The sequence below is a fragment of the Dermacentor variabilis genome, chromosome 1, assembly GCF_050947875.1.
Source record: "Dermacentor variabilis isolate Ectoservices chromosome 1, ASM5094787v1, whole genome shotgun sequence".
Lineage (NCBI taxonomy): Eukaryota > Metazoa > Arthropoda > Arachnida > Ixodida > Ixodidae > Dermacentor > Dermacentor variabilis.
In genome coordinates this window covers 291,496,666-291,520,830 of record NC_134568.1, presented here as the reverse complement: position 1 = coordinate 291,520,830, position 24,165 = coordinate 291,496,666, and the positions used below count along the sequence as shown (strand labels likewise).

General features: G+C 46.3%; 2 protein-coding genes across 3 annotated transcripts in view; one reads left to right on the top strand and one right to left on the bottom strand.

The window, feature by feature from the left end:
* The window catches only part of LOC142567274 (uncharacterized), a 67,736-nt gene extending 60,952 nt beyond the window's left edge, over positions 1-6,784 (top strand). For both annotated transcript variants that reach the window (XM_075677826.1, XM_075677825.1), the window contains one exon: positions 4,334-6,784. In XM_075677826.1, the coding sequence (XP_075533941.1) occupies positions 4,334-4,448 (115 nt within the window). In that variant the 3' untranslated portion in view covers positions 4,449-6,784. The remainder of the gene's footprint in view (positions 1-4,333) is intronic.
* Positions 1-24,165, bottom strand: part of LOC142567368 (uncharacterized) — a 996,706-nt gene that overhangs the window by 198,642 nt on the left and 773,899 nt on the right. The gene's annotated exons all lie outside the window — the stretch shown is intronic.

Sequence of the window (24,165 nt, the reverse complement as noted above, 5' to 3'; positions counted from 1 at the left end):
CGAGGACGAAGAAAGAAAAAGCATTAAACAACAGGTTAAAAACGCAGAAGGTAAAAATTGGAGAATTTCAATGGAAAAGAAACATTATGTTGAACTATATCGAGACTGGAAACAGCAGATCAGGAAGGAAGCGTTTTATGATAACTCAAGAGGCAGTGCCCTTCTCTTTGAAGCTAGGTCAGGCTGTCTTAGAACGCGGAGCTATAAAAAGAAATTTAATGAAAAAGAAGACACATGTACTGTGTGTGGTAAATCTGTAGAAACAATAGAACGCCTCATACTAAAATGTGATGGTATCAATCCCCCCGATGTCGACGTGGCCACAGTCCGCTTCCGGGGGCCCTGGGGTCAGAGATAATAATAGTCATGAAAATAAATATGCGGTGGAAATAAGCAAAAGGCGATTGGAGGATTGGTGGCTCAAAAGCAGAGAGGTGACATAAGGTTAAAAGGGTAGGAAGACGTATTTAAAGAAAATCGAAAATTTTAATAACGCACAGCACAGGTAAATAAAAATAATAGGCAAAATAAAAAGCTGAGCATGGTGGCAACTGCCATCACCGCGTTTCAAAGGGGACGCTCCTACCTTCCATCCATCTATCCACTGCGCGTTTGCTGGGGCTCTTGTAGGCTAGCCACCCTAGCTCTTGCATTGCCCAGGGGGCGCTGCGAAAAAGATACTAAAAAGCGCCCTCTGTCCTAAATCCAGGCCATAGAATGAACTAAGGGGGTCGCCATCAAACATCGATTCACGGCCATATTTTGTATCCAAAGAACGGCGGTGTACTGAGCATTTATTTTTTCAAAGTGTTCCTGGGTTATCTTTGAAATGAATATGCTGAATTTCCTTTGATATTAATATTTTAGCAGATATCGTTTTTTATCAACTGGAAGCAAAAATGGCGCTTTCTAGAATTATTGTTTTCCATAAAAAAATTATTTGTTTGGCAACATATGTTTTTGGAAAGAGAATTTCATTATGCACCACATTCTATGCTACAATGTGTGCTGAAACAGTATTTGTAGTGGTAAATATTTTTTTTTTCACGAGACGTATAAAAAACTACCATTTTCTCACAGTAACGAAAGAGTTAAGGGCTCAAATTGCATCAGGCACGTCCGGAAAAGCTCTCAAGGCCTACGAGTACACTTATTAGGCATATCGGTGCTCGTACTATGGCAGGAGACGGGGGTGCACGTGTGTATAATTAAGGAATACATACTGTGTCCCGTGACACCTGCCCCTTTCCAAGCTTGTTATGCTTTACTGCGTAACATATCTGTATTGAGGCGACGCTAACTTTCGGAGCCTAGCATTACGCACCCCGTTGTGCTTTGCGAGCTCCGAAGCCAATCGCGAGGATTGCAAAGGCGGAGTCGGTGCCATTGCTGACAGCGGCGAATTCTTTCAATAGAAAACACGGCACCGAAAGAAACTAGCGAATGTAGAAGGAGCTAGGCCTAACATTGTGCCATGGTGGCTACGGCTGCCAGCGGATCTGCGTGCGAGAACACCGGTTCGAGGCGGCGAGATATTCGAAATGGCGGCGGTGGTGGCTTTGATTAATGCCATTTCAGACCTGCAGTCAGAGCAATATACATTGACTTTATGGAGTACGCGGTGGTGCTGCGAAGCCGAGCGAATTATCGGACATGTCCGAAAAATCGGGCGTCTGGAAAACCGGTCGTTAACTAGTCTGGCAATACCTTGTGCCGATGACACACGTCAATCACGATTCGTTGCGATTCGTCTATTACTGGAGCCAGCATTAACACGACTTTCGTTCCCTTTCAATAAGATTACAGCTAGTTTTCCAGGATGGAAACACAAATTCCCCGAGTTTTCCCTGAGTATTTCGAGACTATTCGAATTCCCTCAGAATTCCCGGTTTTCCCGTTTGGTAGACACCATGATTTCGCCCCCATCGAAATGCGGCCACCGTGGCCGGGATTTGATTCCGCGACCTCGTGTTCTGCAGCGCAACACCATAGCCGGTGAGCAACCACGGCTGGTGAATCTAATGGTGTGTTTGGCTGGGCGCTCGAATGCTCCGCCTCGGAGCAGCCACATCTGGAGCCGCTCTCCATCCAAGCCGAAGCGTAAAGCGACGGAACCGGATCCATGGGCAGCTTCCGCAATTACGCCACTGCAACACAGATACAGTGAGCTATAGCACCAACGTAGATGAACGTTGCCTAGCACAGACCCGATAAAAATGGCGACTTCGGCTTTCGCCGCGCAACAAACGGAAATTTGCGGGCGTCACGTAATCGGAGCTCGGCAAGATCTCGGAGCCGCGCCGACGAGGGTCGGAGCGGCTCCGAGCGCTCCGGTCGAATTTTATCGCGCGGACGATACCAACCAAACACTCCTGGAGCGCTCCGTTTCAACGACGCGAATGCCTGCCACGTGTCAGAGCGTCTGTAGCGCTCGATAGAGACCAGCCGAAGATACCATAACTCCTTAGTGGGCGAACTTTGGGCAACATTGTTGGGCAACAAACAGGTGTACACGTGCCAACCTGTGAACCTCAGAATTCGCGAAAATCTCGCACACAGGACCAGGGCGTAGCAACAGTGGGGGAGGGGGGGGGCGGTTGCAAGGGGCCAGTGGGTGGGGGGGTTATATACTTCTGAAGACACCCCCCTTTCCGCCGGCTACACCCGAGGGGGGGAGTGACAAAAGACCTAGGGGCCCCGGGTGCCAGACGACCTAGCTACGCGACTGCACAGGACAAATCAGGCGAGAGGGAGCGGAGGTAGCACGCACTTTGCTCTGAGCGCACACCTTTTGTTGGACACGCACGCTTTATTAACTAGGATTGATGGGTAGTAAATCTGAAACACCAGAGACTGACTCTTTACAGATCAGTGGCTTCATCAGCAGCTTCGCTGCTGCCGATTTCTCCTGCTTCAAATAAAAGAAAAAAAAACAAGAAAGAAAGAAAAAACACCCTTCTGAAAAGAAACTTGCTGGAAGCAGGTACCTCCGGTGTATGGATTCTTGCGCTGCCATGAGAACACAGAGCATTGTGCCACCACAATTTTTTTATTTTTTTTTTTTTTTGCAATCTCGGGCCGCACCGTCTTTCAACAGCTTTAAAGCATTTTTGCGAACAGGATTTATTTTCCGTAAAACTTGACATTCTCGCAAAATTGTAGAACGATCCTAAATACGTAAATATTACGAAAAATTCAGGAGAGATGGCCTCTGTGAAGAGAAGACGTAGAAAAGCGAACAAACAGCGGCGCTTGTTTTCTGGCGCTTTGTTCTCGACATGAATGTGTATACCGGCCTCTTTTACACTGATAACGCATCGGTCACTTGAAACTTGTTACTTAACACTGTTACGGCCAATCTTCAGAAAACACAGCGGAAAGGCATTGTTCGAGGACATGCAACGCGGGCGTAACAACGGCATGGCCGTCGAGCTGCGTGAAGAGGCGGCACGCCGAACCGTTCATGGGCGTCAGAAGTTCGTTCCGTACGGTTTCTTCTTCAGGATTGTGCGTGCTCACTTTACCCTTCATACTATATCTCGAGTAGCATGCGTGAGCCTTTGCTAACCTCTCCACTTCGACTACAGCCTCTTCTTGCAAAGCTGCTAGGCTTAAAGTTGGCAGTCCCACGGCATGGTGTGTAGCTGCCGCTGGTTCCTAAAGAATTCAAAAGAGAGGCGTCCGGGATATCGTGACTAAATTGGTCTACGAAGTCTTGCAATGGCTTGCAAGTCCAATTGCCAGGACGCTCTGAAATACGGTCACCATCAATGGACACGTCATCTGTGCTAGAACTCTTCGCATTCCATAACGACTGCTCTTTAGCTTGCTGTAGAAAGGCAAATGTAGAAATTATATCGGCTAATTCAAATTTACTGATTACAGTAAAATAGTATATGAAAGTAAATAAATAAATAAAGCATCATTGGTGATGAAGATTTTCACTTTCTCTAAGCACGTCTGACCAGACCGGCAAGGTGTGTCAGCTGCGGTGAAACAGATGTTCTGTCAGTCTTGCCCCCTTTGGATGCGTGTCAGCTTCACCGTTTTTTTTTTTTTTCAGCAGGAATACAGTGCAATAGACTGGACACGAGGAAGTGACAAACGAGCTTAGGTTGGTCAGTCTCTTCATCGTGTGGTGTCCATTGTGCTGCTTTCTGCTAAAGTAATTAAGAGCCAGCCGGACGCTTCATTTTTCTTTTTAACAACATTCTTTTTTCTTCCCCATCAAAATTTACCCAGCACTGGAATATTGCATTTCTATCGCGATGAGTTCTGTTGAAAAAAGATATATATTCAAATTCTTGAAATGTGTGTCTGTTTTTTCTTGCAGGAAATCGGCACCAGCGAAGGCTGACGGACGCCTACGCCACGAGGAGAGGCTTCGGCTCAACTGCGTCGTCATAGCAGCATTCACGCTGTGGCTATTCGTCCTGAAGCGGAGCTGAGGGCCGTGAAAACGACGCATATGAGCAACAATACACACTATATATTCACTCGAACCGTGCAGAAAATGGCACGACGTAGCTGCTCCACATAATTGCAATGCCTGTAAGGGGGCCCGGAGAGAGCAAAATGTATATTGAGAACAAATTCTCACTCGGCATGGAGCTGGCCACTTCAAAGATTCTTCCAACACGCCACTTGCTTCAAATCAGGGTAAAAAAAAAAAAAAAAAGAACGCGAATTCCATCTATGATGTGCGCCACATCAGCGTTGTCTAGTCTTATACGCGATGTATCTTGGAGGACTGCCGAATATTCTTATAGAGCGCTCAAAATAAAAACGCGATTTTTTTAAAAGAAACCGGCCAAATGAGAACGGCGGACGTGGGAAAACAGACTATGGTCCTAATTTTCTCGCTAATTATTTATATACACTAATTAACCTTAACTAGCGCATTTGTATGACTTCAGACAATGTAAAGTTCGTGGTAATTGACGAAGTGATCTGCTATCAATTTTCAAATCGCGTGAGAAGTCCTTCTCCTAGGTCCTACAGCAGAAGAAATGTTCCTACTTTTTCCGCTGGGAAACTGAAACTGGGCGCTTGTGGGGAAACCACGTGTACAAACCGTACGACGCAATGCGAACCATCTTTATTGTTTCGATGTGGGGATTACGTGGGGATTCTTTAGGCTCGCGTAGCAATGGTTTCAGGTCAGAGAGTATGGAAAAACCTCCTCATACTTGATTAGTTGATTATTGCGCTCGATCAGCTTTTCTGTGCAAGCAAGCTAGTCTAGTGCGCGCTCAACTAGCGCTGGAGCCATCATTTGCTTTGTACATTTCCTGTACAGTACTGTACAGCAATGTGGAGTGTTTCACAATATTGTATAGTAATGAATAAGGGCACTCGCACAAGCGGTGTTCAATATGTAAGAGCATTAAATGTAAGAGGAATGCTAGTCAAGCTTTGGCCGAAGGCCGGTCTGAAACTGACTGCGTGCTCTTGTGTGAGTGAAAACACCACACAACGGGAAGGATATCTCCTAAATATTTCTACATATGGTGTCAAAACGCTGATACATTAACGCAAACCACGATGGGAAAAGTAAAGTTGCACTTTATATCAGTCGAATAAAATTATGAAAGCATGTTCTTGTGTGAGTGAAATCCCCGCACGGCGGAAGGATTGCTTTTAATAATCTGTACATACGCTGTCGAACGGAGAAAGGCAATCCACGATGGGAAAAATAACCTTGCACTTTATATTATTCGAACACAATCATCAAAATAAGACGCACTCATGATCATCTACCGTTGTTTGAGACATCGTAAAAACAGCTTAGACGTCGTATCGGAAAATAAGACAACCCGACAAAAGCTTCTAAGCGCATTTTTTTTTTTTGTCGTTTGATTAAGGAAGTGCTAGGAGCACTGCAGGCTTTCGACGACAGCTCCATTTAAGCTTTTATTTTTTCAGACTCCCCAATATGACAAAACATGTCAAATCTGACCAATAGCTTAAGTTGAATCGTCATTTCACACGCTGCGTAGCGTTGCTGTAGTAGAACCATTGCAAAAGACGTTTTTAAGTACGTGTAGAAAAACTGTGGATCAAATTGATCGATCGCTATAGGCCTGGTAAGGAAAGAGTTAAACGGTTACAAACCTCACGATCATCACTTTTTCAGAGGTGGCAGGCACACACAAGAATAATAAGAAAAAAAGCACGCATACCACGCGCCGCAAGGTAAAATTCTAGACAAGCCTGACTAAGCAGCTACTACGCTAAGCATCGTTTTTGGCGCATCGATGACGTATGAGGGAAGTTCCCACCACGAACAGTAATCTCCACGACTACAGTGTACTAATACGCTGTAAAACAACGAAATAAGAATGACGGTTTGGCCCACGTGACAGAGACTGGGAAACGTCAGAGGACGTCCACAACTGACGTTCACTCTGCACGTGGTTTCTTGCACTCCATGAGCGCCCAGTTTGTTTCCCAGCGAAAAAGAAACTTTCTCCTGCTGCACGGCCTCTAGATAAGGACTGATAAGATAAGGCGATGGAGGCACGGAGGTGATTCCATTTTCACCTTGAGCTCTCTAGTTTCAGGAATGTTTCACAGTCTTTGCAAAAAACACGCGGTATTGTTTCACAACACATTGTACACCCAACTGTGAAGAAATATAGGCCAGCCGCCCACTGTAGAAACGCCCATGTCGCGCACTGGCGGCAACGGTCGGCTATCCTTCATTTTTCCATCTGTACATTTAATATACAGGGTGCCCCGACTATCAGGCACCTAGATTTAAACATAAGCAAATTGCACGTGGACGGACAGAACCAAGGTAATGTTATTTGCCATCGCTTGGAGATGCTCAGATAATTTTTTGCATTCCGCCTAATGACATTATTAGTCTTACTTATACAACTTCCCAAATATTATAATTAGATTAAAAGTGTCAGTCAGAAAATTGTTAAGCAACATGAAGAATTCCCGATACAGTTTTCTGTTGCCCAATACGTGCTACATAGAAGTCTTCTTCCGAGCATGAAGGAAGCCCGCGAATACACACAATGTGCCTCGAGCAGCCACTCGTGCGGCAATTTTGAGTGTATTCGCGGGCTTCGTTCATGCTCGGCAGAACGCATTTATGTAGCACATATGGAATAACAGAAAGCTGTATAGGGAGTTGTTTGTTGCTCTACAATTTTTTCATTGACACATTTAATCTAATTACAGTATTTGAGAAGTTTATTAATTAAGATTAATTATGTAATTAGGCGCAATGCAAAAATTAATGTCGGTATCTCCACGCGAAGGCAAACGACATTACCTTGGTTCCGTCCAGCTGCGTGGAATTTGTCTATATTTAAATCTTGGCGCAGGATAGGTGGGACACCGTGTATACTACGTCATGCAGTGCAAGTACTGCGCACACTGTAGAAAGTCTTGCGCACACTAAGCGAAGACAACAAGAAAAGGACACAAAGACGGAGCTGGTCTTTGCGTGCTCTTCTTTTTGTCAGCGTTTAGTGCGCGAAAAACTTTCCACAATGAAGGCAAACCAACTAGCCCGCCTCTCAGTCTAACAAGAATGAGAGGCGGTATATTTGGTTTGAATACTGTAGTATTGGCTGAATACTGTAGTATTTGCGCAGCATGGTACGTGGGTCGTATATTTGTCCCTCGACAGTGGATACGCATAGTACAAATTAATCTGCAATTTCATAACGATAAACAATTAGTAGGTCGTTCGGAGCTAACAAGTACACCCCCTTTTGCCTTGTTATGCCTATCACTGCGCGCGCCGCGTGTGTGTGTGTGTGTGTCTTTGTGTGTCTTTGTGTGTGTCTTTGAAAGCGGGTGCGGGGGCCTTCCTTGCGCGCAATAAAGTTTCGTTTTATGAAATGCTGTTGTTTATTGATCTCAAGGGTACTGACCTTCGCCACAAAGCTGACTTCTCATTTTTCTTTGTGTGTGCGTGTGTGTTTTAACACAATGTCTTCCTTGGCGAGCCTGGATATAGCGATATCTCAATATGTGGGTCTACTGCGAAGGCAGTGCAGACACGGACGCAAGGGTCCGTGTCTGCGCGCCTAACTTTTTTCACAGTCCGACGCTCTTCCTGCTCCCCTCACGCTGCGGGTGACGCCATAAAGTGCCATGCGATGTGACTCCGCCCTCAGCAGGTAGCGCAAGCGTATAGACAGGGGATGTCGATGCGGCACGGGAACCTAGGTCAAAGGTGGGTATGTATTACCAGCGTAGACCTCTGCGCTGTGCGGACGCTCGTGCAAAGTTTGTGAGCCTGCTGGGATGGCCCAGTGCTTGTGTGGAAAACTGCTGCTGCTGAGCACGAGGTCGCGGGATTCCTGACCGCTTTCCCCATACTGTTTTTGTGTTGCCCATCAATAAAACCGAAGTGTGTAAACGATATTGCATTATTCGTTGCAATTTATCATGCTGTCGGCCATTCAACCTAAATGCCATGGCAATGACCACGCTTCTTGAAGTATATACACTGAGGTGACGACTTATGGCTCCGCACCTCGGAAAGTTTCCTGACGTCGACACCGACATTTGTATGGGAACGGCTGCCTACATGTGTGCTGATTTCGCATCCAAAACGAGGAGCAAAAGAACGCCATTACTGACTCCGCAGTGATCGATACTACCGATTAAGGTTCCTACAGACACCTGATCATGGTTATAATTTGTTGGCGGATGCCTGACAGCTATTCGGGAAAGCGTTCATCGTCATGTCTCATCATCATCATCATTAGCGTGATTACGCCCACTGCAGGGCAAAGGCCTCTCCGATACTTCTCCAACTCCCCCTGTCATGTACTAATTCTGGTCATGTTGTCCCTGCAAACTTCTTAATCTCATCCGCCCACCTAACTTTCTGGCGCCCCCTGCTACGCTTCCCTTCCCTTGGGATCCATTCCGTAACCCTTAATGACCATCGGTTATCTTCCCTCCTCATTACATATCCTGCCCATGCCCATTTCTTTTTCTTGATTTCAACTAAGATGTCATTAACTCGCGTTTGTTCCCTCGCCCAATCTGCTCTTTTCTTATCCCTTAACGTTACACCTATCATTCTTCTTTCCATAGCTCGTTGCGTCGTCCTCAATTTGAGTAGAACCCTTTTCGTAAGCCTTCAGGTTTCTGCCCGTACGTGAGTACTGGTAAGACACAGCTGTTATATACTTTTCTCTTGAGGGATAATGGCAACCTACTGTTCATGATCTGAGAAAGCCTGCCAAACGCAGCCCAGCCCGTTCTTATTATTCTGATTATTTCAGTCTCATGATCCGGATCCGAAGTCACTACCTGCTCTAAGTAGATGTATTCCCTTATCACTTCCAGTGCCTCGCTACCTATCGCAAACTGCTGTTCTCTTCCGAGACTGTTAAACATTACTTTACTTTTCTGCAGATTAATTTTTAGACCCACCCTTCGGCTTTACCTCTCCAGGTCAGTAAGCATGCATTGCAGTTGGTCCCGTGAGTTAATAAGCAAGGCAATATCATCAGCGAATCGCAAGTTACTAAGGTATTCTCCATTAACTCTTATCCCCAATTCTTCCCAATCCAGGTCTCTGAATACCTCCTGTAAACACGCTGTGAATAGCATTGGAGAGATCGTATCTCCCTGCCTGACGCCTTTCTTTATTGGGATTTTGTTGCTTTCTTTATGGAGGACTTCGGTGGCTGTGGAGCCGCTATAGATATCTTTCACTATTCTACACCCTGATTCCTTAATACCTCCATTACTGCTGAGGTTTCGACTGAATCGAACGCTTTCTCGTAATGAATGAAAGCTATATATAAGGGTTGGTTATATTCCGCACATTTCTCTATCACATTTTGGCGTTCTCTATCACTATCACATTTCTCTATGATTGATAGCGTGAATATGGTCTATTGTTGAGTAGCGTTTACGGAATCCTGCCTGGTCCTTTGGTTGACGGAAGTCTAAGGTGTTCCTGATTCTATTTGCAGTTACCTTAGTAAATACTTTGTAGGCAACGGAGAGTAAGCTGATCGGTCGATAATTATTCAAGTCTTTGGCGTCCCCTTTCTTATGGATTAGGATTATGTTAGCGTTTTTCCAAGATTCCGGTACGCTCGAAGTCAAGAGGCATTGCCTATGCAGGGTGGCCAATTTTTCTAGAACAATCTGCCCACCATCCTTTAACAAATCTGCTGTTACCTGATCCTCCCCAGCTGCCTTCCCCCTTTGCATAGCTTCCAAGGCTTTCTTTATTTTTTCCGGCGTTACTTGTGGGATTTCAAATTCCTCTAGATTATTCTCTCTTCCATTATCGTCGTGGGTGCCACAGGTACTGTATAAATCTCTATAGAACTCCTCAGCCACTTGAACGATCTCATCCATATTAGTAATGATATTGCCGGCTTTGTGTCTTAACGCATACATCTGATTCTTGCCCATTCCTAGTTTCTTTTTCACTGCTTTTAGGCTTCCTCCGTTCGTGAGAGCATGTTCAATTCTACCCATATCATAGTTCCTTATGTCAGCTGTCTTACGCTTGTTGATTCACTTCGAAAGTTCTGCCAGTTCTATACTAGCTGTAGGGTTAGAGGCTTTCATACATTGGCGTTTCTTGATCAGATCTTTTGTCTCCTGCGATAGCTTACTGGTATCCTGTCTAACGGAGCTGCCACCGACTTCTATTGCAGACTCCTTAATGATGCCCATGAGACTGTCGTTCATTGCTTCAACCCTAAGGTCCTCTTCCTGTGTAGAAGCCGAATACCTGTTCTGTAGCTTGATCCGGAATTCCTCTATTTTCCCTCTTACCGCTACCTCATTGATGGGCTTCTTATGTACCAGTTTCTTCCATTCCCTCCTCAAGTCTAGGCTCATTCGAGTTCTTACCATCCTATGGTCACTGCAGCGCACCTTGCCGAGCACGTCCACACCTTGTATGATGCCAGGGTTAGCGCAGAGTATAAAGTATATTTCATTTCTAGTCGGATCATTCGAGCTCCTCCACGAGCACTTTCGGCTATCCCGCTTGCGGAAGAAGGTATTCATTATCCGCATATTATTCTGTTCCGCAAAGTCTACTAATAACTCTCCCCTGCTATTCCTAGTGCCTATGCCGTATTACACCACTGCCTTGTCTCCAGCCTGCTTCTTGCCAACCTTGACATTGCAGTCGCCCATCTGTATTTTGTTTTGACCTTACCCATCGCTGATTCCACGTCTTCATAGAAGCTTTCGACTTCTTGGTCATCATGACAGGATGTAGGGGCGTACACCTGAACGACCTTCAATTTGTGCCTCTTATAAATGAAGCATATACAGTGCTAAAAGGCGGGCAAGTTCTGTGCTACCGGGGCTTAGCGGAGAGGCGAGAACTAGGAGTCGGATTCCTGATAATTAAGAATATAGCTGGTAACGTACAGGAATTCTATAGCATTAACGAGAGAGTGGCAGGTCTTAATTGTTGTGAGAGGTAGATCATATTTCTTCATAGTCCATTACCGGTTCTGGTCACGGGAATCAAGCCGCACACCAGGGCTGTTTGTGCAATTTTACCAACACGGGGACTTTGTTTTTCTTTAATCCGGTGGAAAATTGCGTGGCACCGGGATTCGAACCACGGTTCTCTTGCACGCGAGGCGGAAGCGCTACCTCTACGTCAGCGCTCATGTCATGTCATGTCATGTCAGCTCGCACTAAGACCAATGCACAGACCAGCTTTTTGCTTGGATTTCGTCATGGGACTGTCATATTGTAACGTCCTGCTATCCGACGACCCAACATTGATATATATATATATATATATATATATATATATATATATATATATATATATATATATATATATATATATAAACGATAAGAAAGGGGGTTAACCGAGGGGCCCGATTTTTATTTGTCCTATGAGAAGCCAACAAACACTGACACCAAGGACAACATAGGGGAAATTACTTGTACTTAATAAATGAAATAGAGTAACGATAAATTAATGGAAATTAAAGTGGATGAAATAGCAACTTACAGCAGGTGGGAACCGAACCCACAACCTTCGCATTTCGCGTGCGATGCTCTACCAATTGAGCTACCGCGGCGGCGTTTCCACACACACACACACACACACACACACACACACACACACACACACACACACACACACACACACATATATATATATATATATATATATATATGTTATACAGAAGTGGGCTGGTTATTGCAAGCTGTCGCAAAAATATTATTAGTAACCTGGAACTGTTGTCAACTTCTCGCGAGAAAAAAAAAGGGGGGGGGGGGGCAGAAATGAGACGCGTATACGGAGGTTCGTATGACAAGAAGAAAGCATAAAAACAAAGCGGCTGCTCATTGTCAGCAGCAAGGAAGCCGATCTACAAAAATAAAATTCAAACAAAAGGTAATGAGCATTACAACAATCGCGACGTGTGATTCAGGCTGGTACACGCGCGCAAACGCCATCCCTTGCCTTTCTAGAACTAAAGACAACCACGAAGCTAACATAAAGGAACGAACAATTATTTCTCATCCCTTCAGACTTTCGCGCTGTTATCAGCGTAAAGTTACAGTGAAACGGCTACGCCCTGGGGGCCACGTAACACAACACTCACGCGAAAGTTATTTGTAGTTGTATTTGTGTTGCAGCTGGAATTCAGGTAAATGAAAACAGAATCGTGATATCAAAAGCCGAATCTACTAGCTAGCGAGGCCTCTTCCGGAACTCACAATGATTACACAATGAAAAGCTGTCCTTGCGAAAGCCTTTGGCACTGCAGACGGGTGAAGCAAACGGTCGGCCTAGCTGAGCAGCTGCCATTACGATCTAAGCAACCGAAATGCGTCGCAGACTGCGTTCGCACCCCACCGTGGTTCGCACGAAAGCAAGAGGAGCCCCACTGAGCACGCAGCGCAGTATGCTCGCAAAGAACACACTGCTAATTATGACACGAGCAAATGAAGTCTAGTCGCATCCATCGCACCATCCTGTTCTATTGACTGTGTTCCGCCACAAGTAAACACCACTCTCTCTGCAAATTTCCATTGGGAATCCCACATGCTCACCAAATCAACCGGCCATTAAAGTTTAAACGTTTCTGGAAGCGCAGTCTGCAAATACCCGTATAAGTAACTAAACATTTATGCCAGTGTTTAGCGCTATCGCTACGTAAAGAGAAAAAAATGCAGTATCACTCAAGTCATCCTTCATTCGTCTGAACAAAACGCTGCAACGACATCTGTGTAAGCAAGAATATGGACTTCAGAACAGTGCGCGCAAACTGTGTGCGAACAGAAATGCGCAAAGCGTGCCACGTTATTGCGCAATTCGACACATTTAAGGGAGCAATATAAACGCGCAAAAAGACTGGCGATATCCCCGACACACTTCTGCATCCTCGAAGGCTACTAAGTACTCTACAAGCAACAAATTTGCGAGAAGGCACCCGTGATGATCGTGGCGTCTGCTATGTCGTCTGCTACAGCGTCACATTATGCGTATATTAAACAAGAGAAGGAACGTTTAGTAACATGCACAAGTACATAACTTGCTTTCTAAATATTTTATCCAACGCTTTATTGTGCAAATAACTGAGTTAGTCATGAAAATATATGATGACATGACAGCAGATAAACGTCATACATGGCTTGGATTTCAGTTTCACAGGAACTTAGATGCTTTAATAAATATTAAAACACAAACTTTCATTGTTGGCTAAATTATTGAGGATGACTAGTTTTCTGACTGGCGGTTTTTCAACGTGTATGTTGCAAAGCAAGTGAGAAACTGCGGCCAGTGGGCGTGTTGTCAAAACTGACCGCTTATTAGTAATGGTCAAAATTTGCTACGTCAATATATCTCACAATTGTATAGAAAAGTTTATTTTTTGTTTTCACAAAGAATTAAACTTAGAATATGCCGCATTTTGTTCAAAATTTGCCCATTAATACCAGATTTTCACAAAAACACATAGTTGCCGCATTTTTGTGCTTACCTACAATATAATTTTGCACAACGTCAATTCCTAATAATTGCAAACTAATTGACATTGTCAAAGAAATGATAATAAAATAAAATAGTTACTAATTATTTTGTTTTATTCTTAAGCTGCCCAATGTAGCCAGGGTTTTGCAGTTACATATGGGGCAGGTTGCTTGACTTTTATGCTTTCAATTGCAAGTTTTAATTTGTTTTTTCAGTATTCTTTTGTACAAATAACACACTTTTGTGTCCTAAAAGCTTCTATTTATTTACTTTTACTTTCTTTTTGCAACGCAATTACATTTCTAGTTGCATTATGAATCAGCCGGTCTTCAGTGAAGCTACGTGGACGTGAAGAAGCAGGTTTTCCGCGCAGTGATGTAAGAATTACTGACGACCACGCTGTGTAAGAAAATAATTATGACGTGTCTAGCTAGCTAAACTATAATGAATTCATTTCAAATTATAAAGGTGGCGCAAGCGTACAACAAGCAGGCGAAGCGTTGACGAATCCAGGAAAACAACATGAAATGTAAGTACTGTGTTCACATTTCCGTCGGCTACGACTGCTACGACTCCTAGTTAAACGGTTGAACATTCTTCGGTTCTACAGGAAAGAATAGGCGAAGATCGAACGCCGTTGGTGTGTTTGCAAAGTGCGTGTGACGGGGATCGAATATGACCATAGAAAGCGACTAGCCAAAGTCCGGATCGCAGTGAATGTATACGCGCACTCGAATCGGGGTAAGCAAACCTAGGACCTATTTTGTTTCACAAATCGCCCAGCGGCTATGGTGTGTCCTGCTGATCGTGAAGTCGCAGCGTCCGCTTTGCGAGTGGAGACGCCCGACGCAAGTACCCCCGTGAACCGCGAGCTTTGGGCGACGCACTAAAGAAGCCGAAGTGGTCATAATTAGTCCAAAGCCCCTCTACTACGACGTCCCTCAACTCAACGTCGCGGCTTTAGGATGTAAAGCCCGATGACAAGCGTTTTGTATGCGTTGCATAATAAGTGATTCCTTATAATCAGCTTCGCCACAGTACAGCTCTGCCATGCGGTGAAGAATACACGATGTATCGTTTTAAAGCAAATCGCCATACAGTAAAGCACAAGACCGGAACGGGGGCGATATCACGGTGCTTAGGACGTTTTCCTTAAATATACACGCGCACACGCACCGTCTCCGGTCACCGTGCGAGCACAGAGATGTTTTAAGTGTACAGACATGCCTTCAGAGCTATTATTTACCGTGAGTGTGGCTATTTTGTTTGACCCGCCTTTGCGTTGCCCGTATATGAGACCAAAACAAGGCATATTACGCGCTCCTTAACTAATACATCACCGAAAGCGTTGTTTCTATATTATGAGTTGCCACATTCCGAATGGTGAAAGCTTTCTGCAGGAAATGAAACGCCGTCTACTGACAAATGGTCGAAAAGTCCCGGAAGCGCTCTGGAGTCGAAGCTCACGTGTATTCAATACCGCTCGATTAACGGATGTAAACGGTGGCATGATCCGAGCCTGCGACTCCTCAAAATCAATGCACTGTGGCGCCTCGTATGAAGACTTTATTTCCGTTAGCTTGCTGTAAATAAGGAGATTTATTACTTACAAAGTTACCACGTGCGGAGTTCTATGAGATGCATAACTCCACGTCGATACACATGTCCACGTCCAATCTCTTAATCTTGGAAGAGAACTTCGAATGCCTTTTCTTTTTTCACAGTTAGAGACAAAACATATATAAAGAGCAGACACACAGTTTGAGACATAGGTTTATTATCTAGCGTCAGATGATGTTGTGTGATGACCAACACGGATTTCCACGAATCCAAAGTAAGCCGGTATTCTGAGACCTTTATGTAAAGTTTTGCGGCTACTATAGCCAAATCTTTGTCCTTACGGATTCATAAAGTTATTTCCTTCTTTCTTTCTTCTTTTTTTTTTGCACTACTGCAAGTTGCTTCTTAGTGAACGCACCAAGCACGAGCCCTCCCAAGACACAACGCTGCCAAGCCACGACACTGCAATACTGGAGGCGCAAAGGCTTTTGTTGGATTTTGAGAACCTGCGCAACTCCATATCATTCCCTTTTCATGCTGTAAAGCTTAATTTCATTTGCCTCATGCTAAGGCTTACACTATGCGAGACGCACTGTCGTGGCGTATACTAGTGGCTTTCGCGTTGCGCTTGCAAAGCCCCAGGGCGCAGAATCGAATCCTGGCCGCGGTGGCCGCATTTCAACGGTGGCGAAATGCAAGAAGACCAGCGTACATTCGATGCACGTTAAGGAAACCAAGGTGGTCAAGATTATTGCGTAGTCACCCACAACAGCAAGCAGCTGTGGCTTTGGTACATAAAACCCCAGGATTAAATTTTTTAATACGATGCAAGTATAATACACGATTTTACAACGAGAATCGATTCATTTGTTTAATATTTATAGCTGATTGGTCGACAGAACTGTTTTCATCGCCTCAGAGAAGACTCGCATATAGGGATGTAAGATACACCGAAGTAGAAGGCTGTGGACTACGTTACCCTACATCTTGTACTTTAAGTTCACATAAAACTAAGTACTGAAGGGACTATGCGTTCGTCTCCATTCGGTGGCGAGTCGAACACGCGAAATCGTGTTCAGCAGGAGTACGCCACGTCCACTGAGCTACAGTAACTAGAACTAGTGACGCCTTTGTATTTCTCATAAAAGGCACATGTGTTCCTTCTGTAGCAACTGTGTACATGCCACAAACCGGGGAGGGAGGGGGCACTCCCGCCCCCCGTGTCAGAAGTGGGGGGCCAGATTAAGTAATGCCCCCCCCCATTTGAATGTAGCTACTTACATCATGCTGGAAAGTCCAACAAAAGTACAGCTGAAGCTAAATTTTCTTTTTTAGTGTATATACATCTACACAGAGAGAAGTCATAAGGGAAAGGCAGAGTGTTAGCGTTGGCGTCTGACACCACGTGGCGACAGGTCATTCACCCTACCCCCCCTTAACCGCTGAACCGGAGCCCACGTGCACCGGAGGGGTCATTCACCCGACCTTTTCTGAAGCGGAGCCTACATGCACCGGAGGGATCATTCACCCGACCTTCTCCCCGGATTCGTCGATGAGAGGATCGACCTCTCCATCCCGTGCATGGTATTGCAGGAGGAGGGGCCCTCTCTCCGTGGCTGTCACGTGTTATCGATGGAAGCAAGATCCCGCCCACACGTGTAGAGAGCTATTTAAGGGGCTCCGAAATATACTTTGATATACTTCTTACTTGAGACTTCATACTTCATGCTTTTCTTATTTTCTTTCAACTACCTTTGAATAAACCGTGCAAGTTTCGCACTAGTAAATCGTCTCACCCCTGCTTGGTCGCCATGATCTACCGGATGCCTGCAGCCCGCCGACACGCCACGCTACCCAATAAGTAATGTCGGTCGAGCTTCGTAAGGCAGGCGCCGCTACTTCTCGGCAGCAGTACGGTACGCTGCCCTGGAGTACGCAACAAAATGGCTGGCAGCGATTGGGATACGGAATCCTGGAGACCCCAACTTGGACGACAACTACAAGATCGTAGCCTCTTCGTCCTGGCGACAACGTTCCGAAGGAAGGTGTCTGGATCATGACTGCATATGGTGAGTGCACGGCTTTTCTTCACTGAGATATCACTTGGCTTTTACGTATTTTTTGCAAAGTACATAGCAGTGATTTTTCTTTAATCCGTTGACGGAAGTTTGAGTACGTCAAGGTTGTATAGAGTGAATGTTTAGCAGCACTAAGGGCAGCCATGAACTTGAAGGCACTAAAGAAGCCGGAATTGTTGAGCTTGGCCAAAGAGTTGGGCCTCCAAATTGCCGAATCAAAGAGAAAGCCGGAGATCATTGAGGCGTTCGAAGCGACCGGGGCAGACGACGAGGAACTGACGGAATGCCTCGAGAGCATTAAAGAAAAAGAAGAGCGTAAGCGCCTCGAGAAAGAGGAAAAAGAAGAGCGTAAGCGCCTAGAGGAAAAAGAAGAGCACAAGCGCCTAGAGGAAAAAGAAGAGCGCAAGCGCCTAGAGGAAAAAGAAGAGCGCTACCGCGCCGCACGTGAGGCCAAAGAAGAGCGCGATTGTGTCGCACGCGACGCACTCGAAATAAGGCGCCTAGAGATTGAGCTTCTGAAAGCACAAAATAGCGAAAGACCTAGCACACAGGCACGTGAAAGCGAGCGCAGAATGACAGACTTGATGGCACCCTACGCAGTAGGAGGGGACATAGGTCTTTTTCTGGTGCAGTTTGAGCGCACGTGTGAGAAGGCAAAATTCGTGAGAAACACTTGGCCGCAACGCTTGCTTACGTTACTGCCACGTGAGGTAGCTGTTATTATCAGCCGCATGGGGAAAGAAGAAGCAGAGGACTTCGATGAAGTCAAAGCAAATCTGCTTAAAAAGTACAAATTATCAGCAGAAGCATTCAGGCAAAAGTTCAGGGAAGTCGAGAAGACCAAGAGTGAGTCATATTCAGATTTTGCATACACCTTGGAGGTAAACCTGAAGGAATGGCTCAGAGAAGAGGGTGCACTCGGCGATGCCGAAAAGACAATGCAGTGCGTTGCCTTAGAACAGTTCTACCGCCGGCTGCCAGTAAACATCAAGTATTGGGTTCAGGATAGGCCAGGCGTAGACACTGTTTCGAGAGCGGCCGATCTCGCTGAGGAGTACGTAACTCGCCGTGCGGGCGAAGGCAGCGAAGCTCCTAAGGAGGAGCTGAATAAATGCAGACCCGACAAGCCAAAACGATGGACAAAGTCGAGTCGGTATAAAACAAAGGAAAGATCAGATTCAGGGAAAAGTAGTGACGAGGACAGCGAAGGAGAAAAGGAGTCACCCGAACAGAGGGCACAAAAGCAAAAGAAAAAGGCTTTCGAGGCCAAGAAACCAGTAGTTTGCTACAACTGCCGGCAAACGGGGCATATCTCCGTGGGATGCAGAAATCCCAAACTAGTGTTGATGTCACTAAGTAGTAACGCAGAGAATCTGAACTTACTCGAACCGTACATTCGAGACCTCGTGGTAAACGGCAAACCGTGTAGAGTGCTTCGCGACTCGGCAGCCACAATGGACGTAGTGCATCCGTCGTACGTCGAGGCAGGCCAGTTCACGGGGGAATGTGCTTCGATAAGGCAAGCCGTACATGCCTCCAGTGTTTGTCTCCCGGTGGCCAAGATTCGTATCGAAGGACCTTTTGGAGTACTAGACACTGAAGCTGCCGTCTCGGTGCATCTTCCGCCGCAGTATCCGTATTTGTTTTCTAACAAATCAGAGGATTTGCTACGACGCAAGGGAATCGGGTTTAGTGAGGGAACAGTGCAAGCCCGAACTCGTTCCAAGGCAAAGGAGCTCGCGACTACAGCAGTGGATGAAAGTCCAGTGGTGAAAGAAACCGGTTCGACAGCTGATTGGTCAACTAGTACTGAACAGGATAGCCCTATGGGGGATGAGGCGGAAAGTACGACAGCTAATGAAAAAACCAGGAAAGCAACGAAGCCTGAAATGTCGCGAGAGGCAGAATGTAGGAGAAAGTTGTTAAACGCAAGCCCTGTCACAATGATTGCCGAGCAGGAAATACGTAAAGCACAAAACAATGCTGAGCATTACTATGACAGGACGGCTCGCACGCGACGCTTTGAAGTTGGGGAAAAGCGAATAATCGTGAAACCCTCTTTGAATAACCAATCTGAGGAAATGCCTGTCGACTTTCCAGAGTTAACAGCAGCGACGGAGACAAAAAACATTTACGAGACCATTGATAAGTTAGTAGAACAGGCGGAGTTGAATCCCATTCAGAGGGCAGAACTGAGGGAACTCGTGTTTGAATTTAAAGACGTATTTTCAGACACACTGGGCAGGACAACTGCGATCGTTCACGATATCGAGTTCACCTCGTCGGACCCAGTTCGTTCGAAAGCTTATCGCGTTTCGCCTCGTCAACGTGAAGTCATGACCGCAGAAATAAACAAGATGTTAGAGCTATAGGTGTAATCGAGCCAGGAGAGAGTGATTATACCTCACCTCTTATCTTGGTTGAGGTCCCAGGAAAAGAGCCGCGGCCATGTATCGACAACCGCAGGCTCAATTTAATCACGAAGGACCAGACTTATCCAATACCGCCTATCGAGGAAAGGCTTGAGAAATTGAGCAGTGCTAATTTCATTTCTACGCTCGATTTAGTCAGAGGGTATTGGCAGGTTCCGTTGACCGAGAGGGCAAGCAGGCTTGCAGCGTTTATTTCCCCAATGGGAACCTTTCGTCCGAAAGTCCTGAGTTTTGGATTGAAGAATGCGCCATATTGCTTCTCTAGCCTTATTTGACCACGTGCTACGAGGAATGGAGGACTTTGCACTTCCCTATCTCGATGACATATCTATCTTTTCTTCATCATGGGCGGACCATATGCAACACCTGCGAACCGTGTTGTGTCGGCTACGAGAGGCCAACTTAACTGTTAAGGCTCCCAAATGCCAATTAGGGCGCGCGGAGGTAGCTTATCTAGGTCATGTAATAGGGCAAGGCCATCGTCGGCCTTCCGAGGTTAAACTGACCGCGATGGACAACTTCCCGCAACCACGCACCAAGCGGGACATCAGATCATTCCTTGGCTTGGCTGGTTATTAACAACGATATATTCCGCGGTATTCCGAGATTGCGAGTCCTTTAACGGATGCTCTCAGAAAAACAGAACCACAAACGGTAAAGTGGGATGACGCGAAAGAAAAGGTTTTAGTATGCTGAAGAACGCACTAACGAGTCAGCCAGTGTTGAACGCGCCCGACTACTCTAAGCCATTCATTCTTCAGTGTGATGCCAGTGACAGGGGTATGGGGGTGGTGCTCTGTCAAAACAAAGATGACGAGAACGAACACCCTGTACTGTACGCCAGTAGAAAGCTTTCAGTTCGTGAGGAAGCATACAGTGCATCAGAAAAGGAATGCGCCTGCGTAGTTTGGGCGGTACAGAAGCTAGCTTGCTATATCGCTGGCTCAAGATTCACCATAGAGACTGACCACTGTCCCCTCACATGGCTGCAGTCCATGTCTACGAAAAACGGTCGTCTTTTGCGCTGGAGCTTGGCTCTTCAACAGTACACCTTCGATATTCGCTACAAGAAAGGTAAGCTTAACGGCAATGCCGACGGTTTAAGTCGTTGCCCCTAGAGTATCGAAAGCCTCATGCTCATCCGGGTTTCCGTGGCATATTTTTCGTGCATTCATATGTTTTTCCGAAGTGAAGCCGATTGTTAGCTGATTTTAATAACCACGTCTTAACGCTTTCAAGAAATGGCTGTTTTTAATGCTAAGGGGGGAAGGGCGCGCGTAGGAAATGGGAAAGATGTAGCGGGTTTTCTTTTTTTTGTTAAAAGCCGGGTGTCTCTTGGGGGAGAGTGGCCGTGTGCTCGCTGCTTTGTGGTTGTGGGTCCTGCACCGTTCTGGGGTGATTGCTTGCCCTCGCAGGAGACGAAAAGTTGCGAGACCAGCTGGCAAAGACCAATTTCACCGGACCGGACCAAGGAGAAAAGTCAAGAGCGCCACCAAGGACGGAAGACCACTCCCCGGAATCTACCTGCTACGACGAAGGGTTCGTGACCACGGGGAATCCTGATACCGAAACGCCGATCCCTCGTACAGCGGCTGCTGGCCCCTACACGTCGGGATCTTCCTCCCCCGCCGGAGATGCTGTTAGGGTTGGCGTCTGACACCACGTGGCGACAGCTCATTCACCCTACCCCGCTGAACCGGAGCCCACGTGCACCGGAGGGGTCATTCACCCGACCTTCTCTGAACCGGAGCCCACGTGCACCGGAGGGGTCATTCACCCGACCTTCTCCCCGGATTCGTGGATGAGAGGATCGACCTCTCCTGCCCGTGCTTGGTATTGCAGGAGGAGGGGCCCTCTCTCCGTGCCTGTCACGTGTCATCGATGGAAGCAAGATCCCGCCCACACGTGTAAAGAGCTATTTAAGGGGCTCCGAAATGTACCTTGAGATACTTCTTACCTGAGACTTCATACTTCATGCTTTTCTTATTTTCTTTCAACTACCTTTGAATAAACCGTGCAAGTTTCGCACTAGTAAATCGTCTCGCCCCTGCTTGGTCGCCATGATCTACCGGATGCCTGCAGCCCGCCGACAACGCCACGCTACCCAATAAGTAATGTCGGTCGAGCTTCGTTAGGCAGGCGCCGCTACTTCTCGGCAGCAGTACGGTACGCTACCCTGGAGTACGCAACAAGAGTCACCACATAAGTAACGCTTTTCTTTACTAGGCATCCTCTGCTTGGACAGCGAGGACGACGGACAGCGGACGACGCGCGGGATTCACCATACACGCTCGCGTTGCGGAGAACGCCCGGCGCTGGGCAGTTCCCGCCGTAACAAATGTCAGCTTGCGCGATTTTCATCATGCCCGGACCTTGGGGACCGCTATATCCGTATTCGAATCAGCTTGGTACATTTAAGCTGCGGGCGAGGTTCAGATAAAGCATTATAATAAGCCGCACCCAGCGTTTGTGTGAATTACGGCATGAAATCATTGGATTATGTTACGTTTCACCTACGACGCGCGGTTTAGGCGGCGCGACTGCAACAAAGCGGCAGACATTTTGGCCCGTTCGGCGTCGCCGCTACGCTCCCCGCCAAGCGCGTCCAGGCATGTTCCGATGCCACGTGTCTTCATGTGCGTGTGTGAGTGTATGTGCCATTGTGCCCGACCGGAGGCGCTACGAGAGTAGAAGTCACCTTCTCCTCCCAGCCATTGTGCCCGACCGAAGGCGCTACGAGAGTAGAAGTCACCTTCTCCTCCCAGTCTTTGTGCCCGACCGGCGGCGCTACGACAGTATGCGTCACCTTATCTCATTGTACAATCACGTGCTCGTCTATTGAGGGGTTCCTTCTTGCCCTCAACTGCGAGAGTATAAAAGCAGCTGCCCCCGGACGCCAAAGGAGGGCTCCGATTTCTTCTGTTGAGTAAAGTGCTCTCCCGTCTCTCTACTTCGGTCAACCTGACCGCCAACTCTTTGCGATGTTAAAATAAACAAGTTGTTTTGTTGTTACCAGTCGACTCATGCTTTGCCGGGACCTTCGGATGCTTCCAGTTGTACCCCAGGCCGCCAGGCCAACGCTACCCTTGGGGCTTGCGACCCAGGTGCAACAACGGGCGTCAGCGCCGAGTTCCCAACAGGTCGTACCATCGGTGCGACCACAACAACCGTTGCCATCGGTGGGATTCAAACAATTATCAAATGCTGGAACTTTCTATCTCGCTAATCTAATCTAAATCTAATCTAAATCTAATCTTACAGGTGTAACTGTCGAATTTCATTGTGTTATCACGACTAGTCGTAGACATACTTGTGAAAATGACCTTGGTCTAACGTGAAGTCATTTCAATACCAATAGAACACCGACTTGAATTTTTTATAATGGCAAGCACCACTTCTGACTTTAACGATTTCATTTTCAAGGTGTTTCTAATTAAGAGCCACACTGTTACGTGCTTCCCGGGAGGAGGCAAAACGGCACATACTTTGAATTTTCAAAAAATGAAGGCCACTTTCTGGTGACGTGTTCTGAAAATTTCTACTGTGTAGGTTGTTTATGTGCTCTGCAAACAGTTACTGAATAGTCGCCTTCTACAAGTTTTCATGTGTTAGAAATGCCATTTAGTTTTCACCCCCGGAATCATCGGTAAACTAAGCGGGGTACGGTGTATATATTTATTTGAAGTATATGAAGCAATGTTCTGAGTGGCCAGCGAGCTATGTTTATTTTGTGTAGGTTCATTACAGCGTATGTAAAAGTTACTCATTGAAGCGAGCCAGGGTGCCAAACTGCGGCTAATAGAAATGTTTCCCAGACTCCTAAACCAACAGCATGAAAGAGAGTTGAATTCCCGTGAAAATAGGGAGAACTTTAAGCACGATGCATTGTGAAACATTTACTTTCCTCCTTTAAATGCAAGTGCTGCAGATAATTGCTAAACCCGCGTTTTTCCATGTGCTTTCGTGCATCATACGAGATTCGCAGTTTGTTTCTCCAGTGTCCTCGGTCAGCTAAACAAGGCATCTTACATATATCTGGGGAAAATGAGGGACAAGGTATGGCCAATGTGTAGACAAAGTTCCAAATGAGTAGGTGAAATGCGCATTTTCTAGCAGAATACGTATGCAAGTG